The sequence below is a fragment of the Humulus lupulus genome, chromosome 1 (genome assembly GCF_963169125.1).
Source record: "Humulus lupulus chromosome 1, drHumLupu1.1, whole genome shotgun sequence".
Lineage (NCBI taxonomy): Eukaryota > Viridiplantae > Streptophyta > Magnoliopsida > Rosales > Cannabaceae > Humulus > Humulus lupulus.
In genome coordinates this window covers 86,586,464-86,606,359 of record NC_084793.1, presented here as the reverse complement: position 1 = coordinate 86,606,359, position 19,896 = coordinate 86,586,464, and the positions used below count along the sequence as shown (strand labels likewise).

Below are 19,896 nucleotides of genomic sequence, written 5' to 3'. Positions count from 1 at the left end.
TATTCTTTTATAGGAAATTATATATTTATTTTATTAACATATATAATAATCTGATTATAGAAAGACATATCACAATAAAACAGGAAACTACCCATTTCGAAAAATACCACTCAATATTACAAAACAAGAAACTACCCATTTTGAAATACTCATTTAATTAATTTTGTCAATATTGTCAAATATGCCAATAAATGATTTTACAGATATATATTATATAAAATATGAAAAAGAAAAATTAGGAGACTCATTGCCACCCAGCTCGCTTCGCCATTGACAACGAACCAACCTTTATAAGTCAAAAGTAAGATTAAAAAACATAAGTAGAGGAGAAACGAGACTGTGAATGTGAAAAGAAGCGAGGAGATAACGTTATATATGCAGAAGTGAGACGTGAAAAAGAAGAAGAGAGAAGGATTAGTTTCTATTTTTAGGAATATTTTTGTTCGTGTGAAAATAACTAAGAAAAGACAAAATTGTAATACTAGTTGGGGAACTCCATGAAATGACCCTATTTTATAGGGTAATACTAATTCTAACCCCACATTAATGTTTCTCATATTTTTAACCTTATACCCATGTGAAAAGACTAGCTTACCCTTATTAACATTAGGCTTCTTCCTCCCATTTTTTCCCTTCCCATTTCGTCTTCAGCCCCTTCTCTCTCTTCCTTCTCTCTCATAAAGAGAATAAACACTCTTCCTTCTCCCTCTCTCTCAAATCATCATCAAAGAGAAATCATCACAATTTTTCTTCTCACGAAGCTTTGGAAAATGATGTAATCTATCATAATTTTTTTTTCTTCTCACCCAAGTTGAAGAAGATTGAAGATTCTCTCAAACTTGAAGAAGTTTGAACATTTGATTTGATAATGAGTAAGTTTTTTTTATTTATAGGTTATGAGTGTCTTGTGTAATAGTTTAAATGGAAATTTGGAACTACTATACACTAAAAAATCTATGAAAAGAAATAATTTTATGTTGAGATGACGAATTTTCGAATGATTTTCGCGATTTAGGTCACTGTGTTCACACTTTGTTCACACATTATTCACACTTTGTTCACACTTGGTTCACATTTTCGCGTTTTAGGTCACTGCGTTCACACTTTGTTCACACATTATTCACACTTTGTTCACACATGATTCATACTTGGTTCAGACTTGGTTCACGAGTACTTAACACATGATTCACATTTGGTTCACATATGATTCACACTTGGTTCACACATACTTCACACTGGGTTCACACACAGTTCACACACGGTTCACACACGTTTCACACATGATTCACACATGCTTGCTTCACACATTTATTTCTTATTTCTTTTGGCTAGTTTTACCTAATAACCTTTGGATTTCGAACATTTTGTCATATGTTATACAGGTCAAACACATATAAATATTGTGGTGTTATATAATGGATCGTGGGAACAAGTTTTGAACGAAGGTTGGTCATTTAGTGCTAAACAAAGCAAGGGTATGAAGGTGCCAAAGACTATCACTTACAATAGTCTTGTTGATCAATTGTATACTTTAATCGGAGCTGACAAGTCTCGTATTGATCTTGACTTAAATGTAATCTATCATTTTGGAAGTAAAGGTATCCCTCCATCTTTGATTAGTAATGATGATGATGTTTCTTTTTTTCTTGATGAGATAGGAACATCTATCAATCATCGGACACCCCTATGTGTGTCTACTATAGAGAAGAGAAGTAATGATCCTTTGGTTACTAAAACACATGAGTTGTATACTATTCCTCCAGTTGAAACCAAAGTGAATGATGATTTTTGCATTGATGGCAATGAAGACAGTTGTGATGATGATAATAATGATGCATTAAGCTCAGATGATAATGAAAATATTGATAGGCCTACCTGCAATGATGTACTTGTGAAGCATAATTTACAACAGTCAACCTCCAATGAAGTATTGAAGAGCCATGATTCCTCAAATAATAGAGGTCGTAAAGTAAGACAGGTTGGTGAAGATAATCTATGGAGTACTCCACTTTTGTTGAATCAAGGGGAAAAAGGCTCTACTTCATCCTCAACAGCTCAATTACTGACATCTTCTTCGAGTATAAATTCATGGGAAATAAAAGAGGGTCAAATATTTGAGAACAAGCAAGAGTTGAAGATGAAACTCCATCTTTATGCATTAAAGAAAAACTTTGAGTTTAAAGTAAAGAAGTCTGCGAAAAATATATGGTGTACAGTATGTGTTGATGATAAATGCAAATGGAGGTTGAGGGCTACAAAATTGGTTAAGTCCAATATGTTCGAGGTTCGTAAATTTTTCGATGAACACACATGTTCATTGGATGTTCGACATAAAGATCACCGTCAGGCATCCCCATGGCTTATTGGACATGTCATAAGGAGAAAATTTGAGGGTGATAATGTTAATTACAAACCAAGGTCAATTGTAAGAGATATGAGTTTATCATATGGAGTTCATATGAGTTATGCTAAAGCTTGGAGGTGTCGAGAGCATGCATTGGCTTACATAAGAGGTACACCAGAATCATCATTTCAGAAACTTCCCTCATTTCTATACATGATGGAGCAAAAAAATCCTGGAACTGTTACTCATTTGCAGATGGACAATGAAGGTAGTTTCAAATATTGCTTCATGGCCTTAGGTGTTTCTATAATGGGGTTTAAAACATACATTCGCCCAGTTATATGTGTAGATGGAACCTTCTTGACTACTCGGTGTGGAGGTACTTTGTTATGTGCCATGGGACAAGATGCTAACAAGCAAATATATCCAATTGCATTTTCAGTAGTTGACTTAGAGAATAATGACTCATGGTTGTATTTTCTACTGAGGTTGAAGGAAGCGATTGGTGAAGTGGAGAATCTAGTATTCGTGTCTGATAGACATACTAGTATAGCAAGTGCCTTGACTAAAATTTTTCCTGAGGCACACCACAGTGCTTGTATACATCATGTTAGCATGAATATCCGTGTGAAGTTCAAAACTGACCATTGCCATGAAGAATTCTTCCTTGCAGCGAAAGCTTATAGAAAGCGAGAGTTTTTACGCCATTTTGAGAAGATTAAATTCAAAGATCTTGCAATTGCTCAATACTTAGAGAATCAAGTGGGTTTTGAAAAGTGGGCTCGTTCTTTCTTTCCTGGTCATCGATATAATTTAATGACTACAGGTATTGCCGAAAGCTGGAACAATGTCATTGCTGAGGCACGTGGGTGGCCAATTACTTGTCTCATGGAATTTATGAGGCACACTTTACAAAAATGGTTTTTCAAGCGTCGAACTGCAGCATCAGCGACTACAGGTCCTCTTGCCACAGAAGTGGAAGCTGATTTGCGAAAGTTAGCAAACAAGTCCACTACCTCGTTCCCTTTTCCGTCTAGTCAGTATGAAATAACAGTATTGGATGGTGATCTTGATGGAGATGTCGACCTGAGGAGGAAAACATGTAGTTGTAGAAGATTTGATTTGACAGGTCTTCCTTGTGAACATGCTCTAGCTGGTGCTCGACAACGTGGCATTAGTCCATATAATTTATGCTCCAGATTCTACACAGTTGAAGCATGGTTGTCATCCTATGGTGGATCTGTATATACGCTGGGTAATGAAGAATCTTGGGTGATACCAAATGACATAGGAAGTATGATGATAGCTCCTCCTTTAGTGAAGCAGAAGGCTGGTCGTCCAAAGAAGAAACGACGTTTATCAAAGGGTGAGAAGAATAGCAAACAACATAGATGTACTAGATGTGGTGTCCTGGACCATAATCGAGTGACGTGCACCACTGTTTGTCCCCCGCTGTCTAGACATGCTTAGTTTGTACTTTTATTGTTTTACTTTGTACTCTTCAATTGCGGAATTTGAAATTTTAGATTGGTTCAGTAATACGACTTTTTGTGTTAAAGTTTGTTGTTTCGGACACACCTAATTCATATTCACACTTAATTCACACCTAATTCACACATAGTTCACACATTATTCACACATATTTCACACGCGGTTCACACATAATTCACACATAATTGACACCTGGTTCAAACTTAATTCACACCTAATTCACACATAGTTTACACCTGATTCACACATATTTCAATCCCGATTCACACATATTTCAATCCTGATTCACACTTAATTCACACCCAATTCACACATAACTTAATAAGATAAAAGTGACAAAGATTTATCCATTCCACTATTAAGATGAAATAAAAGAAGTCATTCAATACCATTTAATGAGATGAAGTTGACATAGTTTCTTCATACATCCAAAAGTAAGATACATATATTTAAATAAAAGACAACTATGGTTGTAAGTTATGGTAAAAAAAATCTGCACAAGTCTTTTTTCTAAAGAAATCCATGTTGTCGTCATTTACTTCGGATAGCGGTTTTTCGGCTAGCAAGTACTCCAGATGTTTGATGACATATACCCCACAATCGCCACTGCAAAGGAAATAAAGTTTTTTAATTATTGGAAGACCATAGTGATTATTTGCAATATAAATATGGTTAACAGAGTTATACCTAGTTTTGGTCTGTGGCACTTTTTCTGTGCCAAGTCTTGTGAACTCAAAACGCACTTTCTCTGCTTGTAGTTGGACATCTTTCCTATGGCTTAACAGCCCACTGGATTGAATTAGAAATGGTAGCATTTTTCCCCATCTGCTCATTTTATTCTCAAACTCCTTGTTGGAGACCACAGTGATATCAGAGTCATAAGCTTTTATAAGATAGCTTGTCAATGATATCTCTAACAACACCCAATGTGTCCCAAAAAAATTAATTGGGGTAAACACATCATCAATGTCTTTCCAACTCCTTTTGAAATTGTTATCATCACCTACCAAGTAATCAAGCACTTCTTTTGGCCAAATGTAGCTTAATTTGATTTTCCTCTTGTTGAATTGTTCCCAATGTGGTTCGAAGAACTGTTGGAACATAGAATCCACGATGGTGAATCTTTCGGAGTAAGTCTTCTTGTAAGTGTACACTCGTTCTTTCATCAACCCTAAAGCTGCATCAATGTGCTGCATGCCAAATATTATAAGTATATATACATCACATTCAAATTATATATATTTTTAAAAAAAAATTATTTCAGTAGTCTTACCAGTCTGTCCAGCCATGTACGTGGTGTAAGTAGCTGAATAAACCATTTCGCTGTGCACGAACCAGCCAAGAGAGAAATAGGCTTATCATTCTTTTTTAAACCAATTACCCATTTCTTAAAACATCTCATTTGCTTTTCGTCATATGGCTGTAGGGGATTAATTTCACAAGGATCAGTTACAATTGTCTTTGCTTTCTTTTTCTTCCTAGTTGGATCAGTAAACTCGGAACCAAAAATTCTTTTCGTTGGAACCCTCCTTCTCTTGAATTCCACCCTAGTCATATCTTCAGGAGATACCACCTTATAGCTAGGGCTGTCTTCTCCAACAACGTGCTCCATAATAAATGTACGATGTGGTGAAGCAAGATGCTCATCTGATAATGAATCCTCAGAATTACTACCTTTACGTTGCGAGAGCACTAATTCAATTAGATAATCCAACTTCTCCTCCATTCTTTGTTGGTTACTTTTCAAAGTGTCAATATCAACTAACAACTTTTCGTGGTGGGTGTTAATTGGACTTGGTATCTCTTTCTGGTCTTGCTCGTGACGATGCCCATCTGCTACATCGGGCTTTGTGGGAGATTCCTCACGTTCTTCCCTTTCAAACTCCAATTCCACATCATCGTCTACAAAGCTAATAACACGTCCCATGAGTAGTTCATCTGGTCCTTGAATAATAGAGTCATGAAATTCTTTCTCTTCGGGTCTTGGATTGAGCGTGGCCTTCACAAGATTCTGCAACAAAATAATAAATTAATAAGGTATAAACATTACTTATAAATCACAAACTCAAATAAAATCTTAACGACTTACACTTTTTTTCTTAAATACACCTTCAATATCTTTCTCTTTCAGCATTTTATGCGCTGACCAGCTAAGCATTCTTGGAAAGGCAAGGGGTTGTTGATCAGCAAATGCAGAGAACTTTGTGAAAATTTCATAGGCCCAATATTGCAAAGCAATGGCATAACCATAAATTGTGTACTGAGGTGCTGGTCTTTTTCTCTTTTGCTCAACATTCTTCAAGTATTTATTCCTTAGCCTTTCCATATCTTTTGTCAAGCCGAATAATGTCTTCTCGTACGATAATCTCTCCAAAGGATAGTTGAAGAAGTCATCTTCATTTTCCACCATGGAAAGGACATCAATAAAGCATTTCTTCTTTGGTTCACTAGGTAATAAAAGAGAGTCTACCAAAAAACATAGACCTAATTTCCATACGTCTTCTTTCACATCACACCTTTTGAATCCATCTTCCAACTCTTCAGAAGACAAACATTCTTTATTGTTCAAGTATGTCTGGAGAAGTCTTTTACTCTTGGTCATTTCTTTATACTTTGCCTGATCCGGAGAAATTCCACAATTCAATCCAGTGATCAAACCAAATTCACTAATTCCAAACCTTGTATTCTGACCACAAATATTAAAATTCAAGCAGTATTCGTTCTTTCCTCTACCAACAACTCTCCTAACCAGTAACTGGTGAATAATAACTCCAGAATATTGTAGAGGCGGAGCTAAGAAGAATTGCTTGAATGGTGACTGTTTCGCTCGTTCCAACAAGTCAAATGTCGTGAACTTCGTTATTATTGTACTCATAATGCTCCCTCTCCTATACGCAGCCTTTGCTGGATAATGCCTTTCAGTAGGAAGCATGAGGAGTGACATCTGAAAAAGTAAATTAAATAAGCGCTTAATACATAACTCAGATATGTTCACACTTTCTTCACACACGGTTCACACATGGTTCACCCAAATTCACACCAACTTCACACATAATTCACACCAAATTCAGACATAGTTAACACTAAATTCACCTCTGTTCACACAAAATTCTAACAAAGTTAGTATTTAACAAATATATACACATGATAATCCATAAGCCATCCCACTGTTGGTCTTGCTTGAGCTAAGATATTTTTCAATCAAAAACCCAAAACCTAAAAAAATATTACTTACATTCTGCAAAAATAAAATGATATTTCAAATGAGTTTTTCTATATCATTAAAAGATACTAGTTTTTCAATTAAATTCACATATAAACATTAAAATAACATAAATTGTTGTGAAGTACACACTCCATAAGGATTCAATTAAAAACAACGGAGATAAATAAGGTACCTATTCTTTAGCTACTTTGAGCATGTTTGGCATTTGATAATACTCATTCATATATTTGATAACAAACTAGTGCATTTGAGTTACAAGTTCCTTCCACAATTGATTTTCACTTATATATCATACATAATATGCTAATAAATTTATTACAATAAACAAAAAGAGATATATACACACTAGAAATTGAGGCCGTGCAGTTTTATAATAGGGTTAGTTAGTGTAGTTTCCTTTTATAATTCACACATTATTCACCATAAGTTCAGAACATGGTTCACACACCATTCACACCAAATTCACACATGGTTCACACATCATTCTCACATTGTTCACCATAATTTCAAAACATGGTTCGCACATCGTTCACACACTATTCACACCAAATTCACACACTATTCACACTAAATTCACACATGGTTCACACCAACTTCACTTCATACATGGTTCACACCAATTTCACACATTGTTCACACTGAAATTACATATGGTTCACAACAACTTCACTTCACACCAAATTCACACTAAATTCACTCCTTATTTCCCAATTAAAGCATGCCTCAAGTAGTTAGAAATTTAACCAAAGTCCAAACCTTACATTCTTCTAACATGTTTCCAACCACAACCATCAAATCTCAAAGCATCAATATGACAAATTCAAAATAAACAAAGGAGTCATAAATAATATAACAACAAGGGATCCCAACAACAATACATTGGGCTAGGGTATCGGGCTTGCAAGGGGAGTGTGGGGTCTTAGGTGTTGTAAACCTTGGGCTCGGGTGACGTGGGCTCGACGATATGGCTGCGAAGCACGGCGAGGCAGCAATGTGGGTTCGTGGGGTCGAGAGCAAGCGGAGGGGATGGGGGTTGTGGTAGATTTGAGAGAGAGAAGGAAGAGTGTAAAAGGGGCTGAAAACGAAATGGGTAAGAAAAAAAGGTGGATGTGGAGATGATGATGCAACTGGGAGGACATGCATCGGTGTGGGACGAGGTGGGTGCTGGCCGGAGACGACAACACCACCGCAGCTTCGACGGGAAGATAGTTGGGTTTGGGAGGGAGGGTTTTCAACGGGAAGGGGATGAGAAGAGTGAAACTGAAATAGGGTCATTTCTAGTTATTTGTTTAACAAAGGGGTAATTTTGTCTTAAAGAGTCAAAAATGTGAAAAACTTTAACTAAGAGTTGGAGTTATAAATATAGGACTCAATAAGGTTATTTAGTGTAGTTACCCTACTAGTTTACTTTACTTGTGAATAAAACAAAAATAAAAATGCCGTCTTGGCCTCTCTCTCTTTATATAAATATACTTATCCTCGCAAGAAAAACTTATACATATCCTTCTTCTTTTCTTTGTCAACTCCTATCTATTCCAGTAGTACAGTAGCATAGAAATGGAGAAGATAGAGCACACGACGGTTCGTACCAACGGCATAAACATGCACGTGGCGTACATTGGGACCGGTCCGGCGATCCTGTTCTTGCACGGGTTCCCTGAGCTCTGGTACTCGTGGCGCCACCAGATGCTATCCTTATCCTCTCTCGGCTATCGCGCTATCGCTCCTGACCTCCGAGGCTACGGTGACACGGACGCTCCCCCATCGCCGGAGTCGTACTCGGCGCTCCACATCGTGGGAGATTTAGTGGGCCTTTTGGACCATCTGGGCCTTGATCAGGTGTTCTTGGTGGGCCATGACTGGGGGGCCATAATCGCCTGGTACTTCTGCTTGTTTAGGCCTGACAGGATCAAGGCCTTGGTAAATCTCAGTGTTCCCTTCTTTCGAAGGGACCCTGCCATTAACTTTGTGGAAAAATTCAGGGCTGCACTTGGTGATGATTTCTACATGTGCAGGTTTCAGGTGATTTTACATATAAATTTCCAGCATAAATTGCAATTTAATCCATATTTTAAGGCCAGTACCAATTTCGTTATTCAATACTTTCTTTTATATCTGTTCCAAAGAATTTTAAAAATTAAATTATTCAATTTTTTACAGTAAAGTATTGTTTTATTTATTTTTTTAAATCAACACTAAGAACAAAGAAACTTATAACATATTTATTTTAAAAACCCATAATATAATCTTGATTCATATTAGAATTTTAGTTTTTTTTTATTTTTAATTGGTTGAATTTGCACCTCCGACTACAAAACTTGTTTTAAATTTTAATTTCAATAATTAAGTTCTATATTTCTAATCCTCTAACCTTCAAAGGATATAATTTTGTTTTTTAACGAAAATGATTTGATACTTATGTTTGGAAATAAAATATTTTTCAAATAAGCACCAAAATTTTACACATACTCAAAGCATGTCTAATAGAATGCTAAATTTGTGATATAATGTTATATTTTAACATTTTTTTAAATAATATTCCTCTAACAATATGCTAAAAGATGTGTCAATTTATACTTATATAAAAGATGTGCCAATTTATACCTATATTATTATGTCAAATTTGGTACAACAATAATTATATTTTTTATCATTAATGATAGACTTTAATACACATTTTTTAAAATATTCAATATATTAACTATCAATGATATTTTACTTTTTATATCAATTTACATCTTAAACTGTTATTATATATTATAGCATAATATATAGTGTTATATTAATTTTTTTTTTTCTCTTTAACAAATTTAACATTTTTTTTAGATTCATTAAAAACGATTTTATTTTGCAAATCTTTTAATGTAGTTAGTTTCTTTTTAAATACAAATTGCTGTGGTAAAAAAATTCTATATAAATTTGTGTAAAATTTGAGTGCAGATGATGGGGGCCATGAAAAAAAAAATTCAAGGGAGTTTGAATACTAGTTTCTTAATATTAGTTTTTCAAAGAAATTCACAAGTTCATTAGAAAATGAAAAAAAGAAATTAGAAATTGAGCTAGCTGCCAGTAACAATGTCAAAAGTAAATTAAAAAAATTGATAACTTATTAATAGCAACTAAGGAAAAAATTTGAATAATTACGTGATTTGGGAATCAATGGCTCTAAATATTTATAGATATATATTTGCCTTTTTTTTGGCACTAATATAGATTTGTTTTGTTAGGGGGAATTTCAATCAATAATTATGAATATTATTGCTCATATTTGGTGTGCTAAGCGAAATAATACAAGGCCTTATTATATTCATTGTTTTGGTGAAGAAGACAAAATTGGCTTTCGCGGTCAGCTACATAATGTAGAATTCACTTAATTAAATATATCGTTATAAAGGTTTTGGTAAGGCTGTAGTAGTATAAGAATAATTATATTAACGTGTGACGTAATAATTTTGAGGAAAGTCCACTTTGCATCAATTCATTTAATAACCCAAAATATTTTCGTATTTCAAAAATAGATATTAAGGAATGAGAATGAATGAATTCAGAATTGTTGTGTACATGTACAGATACCTGGAGAAGCAGAGGAAGATTTTTCGTCGGACACAGTGAAAGTATTTACGAGAATCCTTGCAAATCGAAATCCAAAGCCTCCATTGATCCCTAAACAAATAGGATTTAGAGGAATATACGAAGACCCACCCTCTTTGCCTTGTTGGTTATCTCAAGAAGACATCAACCACTTTGCCACTAAATTCAACCACACTGGCTTTACTGGAGGATTGAACTACTACCGAGCTTTGAACCTGTAAGTTAATTGAATCTAATAGTAATATATGCTACGTTTGATATTAATTAGGTACTTAATTAATTATAACATTAAATGCAATTATATATATATATATTACAGAACGTGGAGTTTGACAGCACCATGGTCAGGAGCAACGGTGAAAGTGCCAACGAAGTTCATAATAGGGGATCTTGATCTTACTTATCATTTTACTGGTATGAAGCAGTACATATACAGTGAAGAAGGTCTCAAGAAAGACGTGCCTGCTTTGGACCAAGTTGTCCTTGTTGAAGGAGCTGCTCACTTCATCAATCAAGAGAAGCCACATGACATCTCTAAACACATTTTCGATTTCATCACCAAATTCTGATACCTCTTTGTCTGTCTTTTCTCGTCTACATTTCGCATGATTTCATAAATGATGATATAAGAATATGTTTAACTTTCTTTACGGTTGTTTGTTGAATAATTTATAAGTACTGAATATGATATTTTTGGGCTTTTAAAGTTCCAAAAAACAATTTTAATATTGTTTAAGTTTACAATGCATTTTGTGTAATACATCATTGTTGCTGCAGAAATTAAAAAATGAATGAATTTACTTAATGAACTTTCTGGGTTGAGTCAAACGCTTAATAGTTTTCTTTTAAGACTTTTCACGACTCTTTTCAAATTGTGCAAGGCAGCTTATCAACCATGTCATACCAGGATAAAACAGCCAAAATCATCTCTGTCTTAGGATCCTTATACACTAAAGAACATCATTCTACGTAGAAAAAAATATTTGGTTTAGAAAATTGAGAATATCGTTTCATCCATTTGATCTGTCTTTCTATCAAACTAATGGTAAAAGAAAACGTTCGTGATGTGGAGAAAGTCGTGGTTCACGTTCACAACAAAATGGGAGAGAAAATAGGAATAACTCATTCTCTTGTTGACTAATTTTATTAATAAACATTTTCTTTCAATAAGTTAATTAATAAATTAAAAGTTATTTATTTTTTTAAAATATTTTTCAACAAAAATAATAAATGTCACTCCATACCAACCAAGAAGCTCCAGTCCGACAGACAATGGTGGCAGCACGCGCGGATGTGTAATGGTCAAGTGTGTATCTCCTCACCTATACACACAAAACTAGGCACCGCTTGGAACGCATCCCCAAGAATAAAGCTCCCACTAAATATACAACCTTAAAAGAGTATTCCAAATCCATATGGGACTCTTTTTCTTTTAACACACAAAAGAAATTTTTCTACTTTTAATATTATTTTTAAATAATTCATATAGGTCAAAAGTACCAACAATCCCCCCTTGAATTTTTTTTTAAATATTTTCTCAAGCAATATCATAATCTATATAAAATTGTACATAAACAAAAGTATCCTTCCACTTGAACACTTGTATACACTACTACAAAAATGAGCTTTCCCGACAGTTTTTAACTATCACTATTGAACAACGACGACAGTCAACTAACTGTCGTATTTGCTTATGCCAGCATAGGGGTAACTATGCCGACAATTATTAGGTGTCATCGTTGCTGGCAACACCAACAATTATTAGGTATCACTGTTTCTAACAATGCCGACAGTTATTAAATCTCGCCATGCTGGCAACACCTACAGTTAATAATTATTTTGATTGGCTTTCTATGGTGAAAATTTCTAACTCTCGCAAAGTTTCCCCACCATAAAGCATTGTAGATATGTTGTCAATACACCTAATTTCAAAATTAATGCAACAATTGCATTAAAAGAATGCACATCAAAAATTAAATTAAATCAATATTGGTAACATTAACTTTGTATTTGATTAATGAACGTGGTCAGCTCCAGGAACAATTTGTGGAATATGAATGGCTCCCCATTAAGTGCTCAACATGTAAGGGCTATGGACATAATGCTGCTGAATGCAAGAAAAGTGATACAAAAGTTTGGGTTTCTAAGAACAAACTAGATCCAAAATTGCCCTCTCCTGTTTCTGGTGCCGAGGCTGCAACGATAACACTTGGTGAGACATCTGAGTCTCATGAGGTTGCGATAGGGCCAAAGAGTACATCTATGGTAACTGGGACTGGTGAGGTTGTAGTTCAGGATAAGGCTCAGAGTACAAATCTAGCTCGGTCTCCAGCTAACAAGGAAAATTGGGAAGTGCCTAGGAAGATTGGGACATCTAAGAGTAAAAGTAAGACAGTAAGCTCACAGTTGGACAGGGATAAAAATGTTTTTAAAGTGCTTCAAGAACAGGTGACAGGGGAGATGAGTAGGGTTCCTTTTGACTCCTTTGCAGATGGATAGTACAAACATCTTTTGCTGGAATGTGAGGGGTTTGAATAAGAGGGACAAACAGCAAGCTATTTTGCGTCTCTTAAAGGTGAATAAAGTTCGTATTTGTGCTCTGCTAGAGAATAAACTCAAGGGTGATAAGGTTCAAGACATGATGTCTAAGGTGATGATTGGCTAGGATTGTTTCACTAGCCCGGTTTCAGAGGGAAGAATTCTGGTTTTGTGGCAGAGGTCCTTTGTCAATGTTCGAGTGCTGCTGGTTCACCAGCAATTTACTCACTGTCTGGTGCGCTTTTCTGGTTTACAACAGGAGGTGGTGGTTACTTTTGTCTATGGGTTCAGTATGTTAGCTGAGAGATTAGAAATGTGGAGGGGTTTATCATCTCTATCTACTCTTAACTTGCCTTGGCTGGTTATTGGAGACTTTAACTCAGTGTTTGATTTTGATGATAGAGTGGGGGGAAGGGAGATAGGAACTAATGAGTTAGTTGACTCTAATGCTTGGCTTGCTAGCTCTCATCTTGCTAAACTTAAATGTGTTGGTTCAAACTTTACTTGGACTAATAAACAGGAGGGGGGTGATCGAGTCTATTCTAGAATAGATCATGCTTTTATTAATGAAGGTTGGATAGACTGTAAGATGCACTCCCTCGCTAAACTACATTGGGAAGTGTATTCTGATCATTGTTTCTTTCTTGTTAAAACTCTGTTGGCTGGGAATTTAGGAGTTCAACCGTTCAGATTTTTCAACTGTTGGACCACTCACAGAAATTTTAAGGAAACTATCATGACCAGCTGGCTGAGACCTATGACAGCTAGAGGATTATGGGGTGTGACTAAGAAGCTAATGCGCCTGAAGCATATTCTGAGGAAGTTTAACAGTACAGAGATTGGCGATCTTGAGTAGCAGTTCCATCAAGCTAAGGGTGATTATCAAGTGGCTTTAACTAAAGTTCAAGAATCTCCCTTTGATATCCTTGCTCAGGAAACAGAAAAGACAGCTGCTATCAATTATAAAATCCACTATGCTAGGTATAGAAGCTTCTTGATTCAGCGGAGTAAAGTGACGTGGTTGCAAAAAGGAGATGAGAATACGGCCTATTTTCATGCTTGCATTAAAAAAAGGAGAGAGGAGAATAGGATTGTTTCTTTTCTTAATGATACTGGGGACATCATTGATGATTATAATTCAGTAGTGAATCATTTTTTAGATCATTTTAAGAGTTTCATGGGCAGCTCTAGTACTGCTACTGGTTGTGTTAAAACAGAATGCATGGCAGTTGGACCTTGTTTGGAGATTGATAAGCAGATGGATTTAATCAGAGACTTCACTAAGGCTGATGTTAAGAAAGCCATATTCAGTATTCCGGGTACAAAGTCCCCTGGGCTAGATGGGTATAACTCAACTTTCTACAAGGTTTTATGGAAGCAAATTGGGGATGAAATCTCGTTGGCAGTGCTGGATTTTTTCAACACTGGGAAGCTGCCTTCTGAGATTAATAAAACAGTAATCACTTTGGTCCCTAAAACTGAGGCTCCTAGTAGAGCAGTAGACTACCGCCCCATAGCTTGTTGCAACACTCTTTACAAGTGCATCTCCAAAATGCTCTGCAGTAGACTTGCAGAAGTTCTTCCATTTATAATCAATCCTAATCAGGGAGCGTTTATTCATGGGAGATCATTGGCTCATAACATACTTATTTTGCAGGACTTGATCAAGAACTATAATAGGAAGAACACTTCCCCGAGATGTGTTTTGAAGATTGACTTGAGCAAGGCGTATGATACAGTTGATTGGGGGTTTCTGGAAAGATTGTTGACCTGCTTTAGATTTCCTACCAAGTTTATAAATTGGATTATGGTTTGCCTCAGGGGTACCTCGTATACCCTTATGTTGAATGGGCGGCTGCAGGGGGGTTTTCAAGGGGTTAAGGGCCTTCGTCAAGGAGATCCTATATCTCCTTTACTGTTCGTTGTAGTAATGGAATATCTGTCTAGGCAGCTTCAATTTGGAGCGATGCAACCTGTTTTTCGGTTCCACCCAATGTGTAAAAGTCTCAAAATCATCAATTTATACTTTGCTGATGACTTAGTGATTTTTTGCAAAGCTAACTCTAACTCAGTTCAGGTTATTAAGCAAGTGTTTGATGATTTTTGTACTAGTTCGGGTCTGTCGGCTAATCTCAACAAGTCTCAAGTTTTCTTTGGTGGTATCTCGGATCATGAAAAATCTAAGTTACAGGAAGTGCTTCAGTTTGAGGAAGGTTCATTCCCTCTCAAATATTTGGGGATCACTATGCGGCCTACTAAATGGAAAGAGGCTGACTGTGGTGAAATTTTGAAAAAGATTAAGCTCCGTCTTCACACTTGGTCTAGTAGACACCTTTCTTATGCAGGAAGAGTTCAGCTCATTACTTCTGTTCTTCTTGGGCTGCGTAACTATTGGATGAATATCTTTCTTTTGCCCCAAAGTGTCATTAAGGAAGTCGACAAATTATGTATGTGGTTTCTCTGGGGACACAATGGGACTAGGAGTAATTTCCATCTTCCTTCTTGGTCTACTGTGTGTTTGCCGAAATCCCTTGGTGGTTTGGGCTTTGGTGAAGGTCCTAAATGGAACAAGGCCTTGCTTGGGAAGTATATTTGGGCTATCAACCATCAACAAAAGACTTTGTGGGTCAAATGGATTCATTCGGTGTACTTAAAAGGGGCTGCTTTCTGGAACTACCAGCTAAAAACAGACACTAGCTGGTATTGGAAGAAACTCTGTCATTTGCGTAACTTGTTTGCTCAGGAGGATATTGATAATGCGAGTTATCATGGGAAGTTTAGGATTGGGCTGTTATATGCTAAGCTTATCCACCAAAATCCGACCAAGTACCATCAGTTTGTTTGGAATCGATTAAGCATTCCTAAGCACAAGTTTATCACTTGGCAAGTTGTTAACTCTAAGCTTTTAACTAGAGATCATCTAATTAGAGTTTCTATGGTTATTGAATCTGGCTCTTGCCCGGTTTGTGAGATGGCAGCTGAGAATCACAATCATTTATTTTTTGAGTGCCTCTTTTCTCAGCAGGTGGTTCGGCAGATTCAAGTTTGGGTTCGGTGCAAATGGCCTCTTAGTTTCACGGCTTGGACTGCTCGGATTGAGGATATGAAGGGGGGTTCTCATGCCTTGCTAGTGGCTGCTGTGTTTTCAGCAACCGTGTATCACCTGTGGCTTAATAGGAATTTATGTCTGTTTCAGCACTTTTCTCAAAGTGTTAACTCTGTAATAGTTTTGATCAAAAAAGACATAATGTTTAGACTTAGTTGTTTTAACTATAAGATAGTCAGAGGTATTCAGCTGAGCTACTGATGGTAGCTGGGTTTGTCCGGTTTTTTGTCTGAGTCTGTGGACTTTGTCTGTATTCTTTGGTTTGTGTTTAATGAATTCATTTTTCTTGATAAAAAAAAACTTTGTATTTGATTAGTTCTAACACTTTCTAATAAAAAAAATACATTGTTCCAAAAAAGTTTGTCATCAAAATAAATATAAAGCAAAGTTCCAAAAAAACTAATTTGTCATAAAATAAATATTTAGCAAAGTATGCACATCAAAAAGCTAAATTAAGTCAACCTATAACTTTTTAGATTGATTTTATATTTGATTAGTTCTAACAATTTCTAATAAAAGAAATACAAAGTTCCAAAAATGATTAAATATCTTCACATAGGTACTGAGCATGCATGCTATCATTTAGTGAGATATGAAATCTGGTTGTTGTCGGCACTATTAACATACACAAATATAAAGTATATTGCATATACTTGTTAGTATACTTATATTTAAATCTTATATCTTACAAAGTTGAATATTACTAACCTTTGGACGATAATACTTTAGGCTTAAAGTTCTTTTTCATTTTTCCGTGTCATATAACATGAAAGCACAATACATAATAAAAATATTTTAATTAGCAAACACAACTCAAACTTCAAAGAAGCTAATTGGCTACCTAAAGGATAATATAGAAAAGGATTTCCTTACATAGGTTTTTTGACAGTTTCATCGACCATGACACAAACTACAAGAAAATTAAGTTATAAATGGCATATCTACATCCATTGCCATTATTCCACTATACTCTACAACATAATAACTAATTAGAGAAGAAAAATTAGCACAACAAAACTGATGACATTATCTATATAGAATCAATATATAGCTCAGCAAAACAAATTCAACATTAATACAGGGACTTACTACCGAGCTTCCGAGAAAGAACTCCTTGAAGTAATTTTCAATGGGGATTTGTCAAAATATTACTGGTTTCTCAGCACCAACAATGCTCAGAGCAGGTCGAGTCTAGCTTGGAAGTATATAATGTAGCAACTACAGAATGTAAAATCTGCCAAAAAGAACAACTTAATGTCATACACAATATTAGGAACTTGTAAAAAAATTTACCCCCCAACCACTTTAAAGAAAGAAAGGATAGAACAGTGAATAAGTAAACCATTTAAAACACTAAGAATCTGGTCTGTTTTTAATTTTTTCTAGTGAATTGAAATAATTTACATATTCTTTAGAAATTAAATCTGCCATTTCAATTGCAGACACACCAAGCACCCATACATCAACCTGGAGAAAGCAACAAAATTAAAAAATTAAACAAAAAAACACTCAAAGAGGCAGAGGGCTTCAAAAAAACATGCAATAGCTGACAGATGGAGGACAAATTTGGCCAAGTATCACATGAACTTCAATTAAAAAAAGGAGACTTTAGCTTCTGCTCATACAAAAAGTACGAACTCTCTAAAAGAAGCAACATGAAACTCAGGGAATCTGGACTCTACATCTATGTGAACATGTACTTCATGTCTAGATGATGAGGGGAACTAAGAATATAGCCAAAAGTAAAATATGAAAATATTTATTAAAAAAAACAAGTACTGATACCTTCCCATCATAGCGACTTTCTTCGATAACTTCTGGAGCCATCCAATGTGGGGTGCCAATGAACTAGAAACATTAAAGAACTAAATGCATTAAGCATCAGTTATCACCATAAACAGACTGCAAATATTGCCTCAGAACTCAAAAGCATAGAAAATGAAGCATTTCATTTATGCAAATAATTAATGACCAAAAGAAATGGTTATCAAAATTAATTTCCAGGTATAATTGAAAAATTAATTAAGAAATTGCATACAGTGTTGTGCTTTGACAAAAATAAAGTCAACTTTAGTAGTCAGCTTGTGGAAGTGCGCAATAAAGCAATAGAAAATAACAAAGGACTAGTCCATCGCAACACTTCCATTCTAGTAAAGTTTGAGGAGCAAGAAAAATGTCCTAAAAATGATCGTGAAAGAACAGTAAAGGCTTATATTGCCTAACAAAAGAGATAGAACTTAAACATCAAATAATTCAAACAAATATATGTATGAAAGATACTTCTCAGCGCCCTGGATACTAAGACACAAGAGCTCTGCAAGTCTCTTCAGCATAATACTGGATAGTGTAACAATCACATATCTATCTGAGATCATCAACAACAAAGATGCATGATAAAATGATCTTTATAAGAATCAAAACAAAACAAAAAATTCACAACTAAAAGAAATCATATTGTGATTGAAACTGAAATACTTCTGATTAATATATCTCATTCAAGCTTTTTTCCAAACCAAAATTCACTACAACTCGTAAAAAATCCCCAAAATGAACCAATCAATTAATTTGGCAACAGAGTGCAAAGTGTTCGACTCTGTATATATGCTAAACAGGCCCACTCAACCCAGCCCCGAAATCACCGGCCTCCAAACAGAAACTTAACAAACCAATAAAAGACTTAACCATAACAATCAACAAGATAAAAAATCTGATCTCAACAATCTCATACCCAGAAAGCTTAATAAGAAAAGAAAAAAAAAAGGTCAAAGAAAAGAACCGATACATACTCAAGTACATATATAAAAAAATCTAACAATTACAAGTCTTCATCAAACCCTCATGGGAGGGGAGATTGAGAATATACCTCAACCAGCAATATAACAAGCCGGCATATTCCACCAAAGCACTTCGATCCGAGATCCGCAAGGCTGAGACAGAGAATAACGGCGTCTACAGAGGCAGCAAATAAGGTAGAGACTGCACACCCACGACCGCTAATATTTCGATGTTGGCAACTACACACCAAGCAAGGTTTCTCATTGTCGATTGCTTCAAGATTGGAGCGTTGGGGCTCGGTTTCTAGCAAGACTGTGATTGAGAAAGAGACAAACGGAATGGAAAAAAGAAGAAAGGCAGAGAGATGAGAAAGAAAGAAAGAAAGAAGAGTCAAAGAGCAAAGACGAAGAAGAAAAGGAGCAGAGGAGGAAGGCAGGCAGGCAGGCCGGAGAAGAAAAGTCTCTCAGTCATTCTCTTTAGTGAAAATGATATTATAGGGTTTTCTCCTTTTTTTTAGGGGGGCGGGACTTGGCTTCACTAAAAAAAATTACTTGGCACGCCTTTGTTTTCATTTTTTTTAAAACCTCCGCCGTTTTTTTGAACGACTTTTATTATAGCTGCCCTTTCCAATAGCCACATCTTATACCTGTCGGCCCGACTGTCGAGTTTGCTTTATAAAAAAATTAATATTTTAAACCTAAATAATAAAAAAATATACAACTAATAAATTTATAAAAACTTTAAAATTATTTTACAATATTTTAACAATCAATAAAACAACTTGTTTTTTTTACCAATACTAATTTAATATATAAGTTAATTTAA

General features: G+C 35.4%; 3 protein-coding genes across 9 annotated transcripts; 2 read left to right on the top strand and 1 right to left on the bottom strand.

The window, feature by feature from the left end:
- Positions 1–1,477: 1,477 nt before the first annotated feature.
- LOC133817748 (uncharacterized) lies at positions 1,478–3,814 on the top strand. The gene is made up of 2 exons (XM_062250345.1): positions 1,478–1,799; positions 1,848–3,814. The coding sequence occupies exons 1-2, from the start codon at positions 1,478–1,480 to the stop codon at positions 3,812–3,814; spliced, it is 2,289 nt and encodes a 762-aa protein (XP_062106329.1).
- A 379-nt stretch (positions 3,815–4,193) lies between these two features.
- LOC133795518 (uncharacterized) lies at positions 4,194–19,664 on the bottom strand. 7 transcript variants are annotated; one of them, XM_062232979.1, is made up of 8 exons: positions 19,160–19,664; positions 18,082–18,161; positions 17,701–17,763; positions 17,386–17,530; positions 5,925–6,779; positions 5,109–5,846; positions 4,523–5,025; positions 4,194–4,441 (listed from the first exon to the last, which is right to left on the bottom strand). In XM_062232979.1, the coding sequence occupies exons 5-8, from the start codon at positions 6,777–6,779 to the stop codon at positions 4,300–4,302; spliced, it is 2,238 nt and encodes a 745-aa protein (XP_062088963.1). In that variant the 5' UTR covers positions 17,386–17,530; positions 17,701–17,763; positions 18,082–18,161; positions 19,160–19,664; the 3' UTR covers positions 4,194–4,299. The 7 variants fall into 7 exon arrangements, 5 of the variants coding, with proteins under 5 accessions (XP_062088963.1, XP_062088955.1, XP_062088960.1 ...); XM_062232971.1 differs by having other exon boundaries at positions 18,082–18,144; XM_062232976.1 differs by lacking the exon at positions 17,701–17,763.
- LOC133795544 (uncharacterized) lies at positions 8,575–11,412 on the top strand. The gene is made up of 3 exons (XM_062232998.1): positions 8,575–9,083; positions 10,631–10,869; positions 10,972–11,412. Exons 1-3 carry the CDS (start codon positions 8,619–8,621, stop codon positions 11,219–11,221), a joined length of 954 nt encoding a protein of 317 aa, XP_062088982.1. The 5' UTR covers positions 8,575–8,618; the 3' UTR covers positions 11,222–11,412.
- Positions 19,665–19,896: the final 232 nt, after the last annotated feature.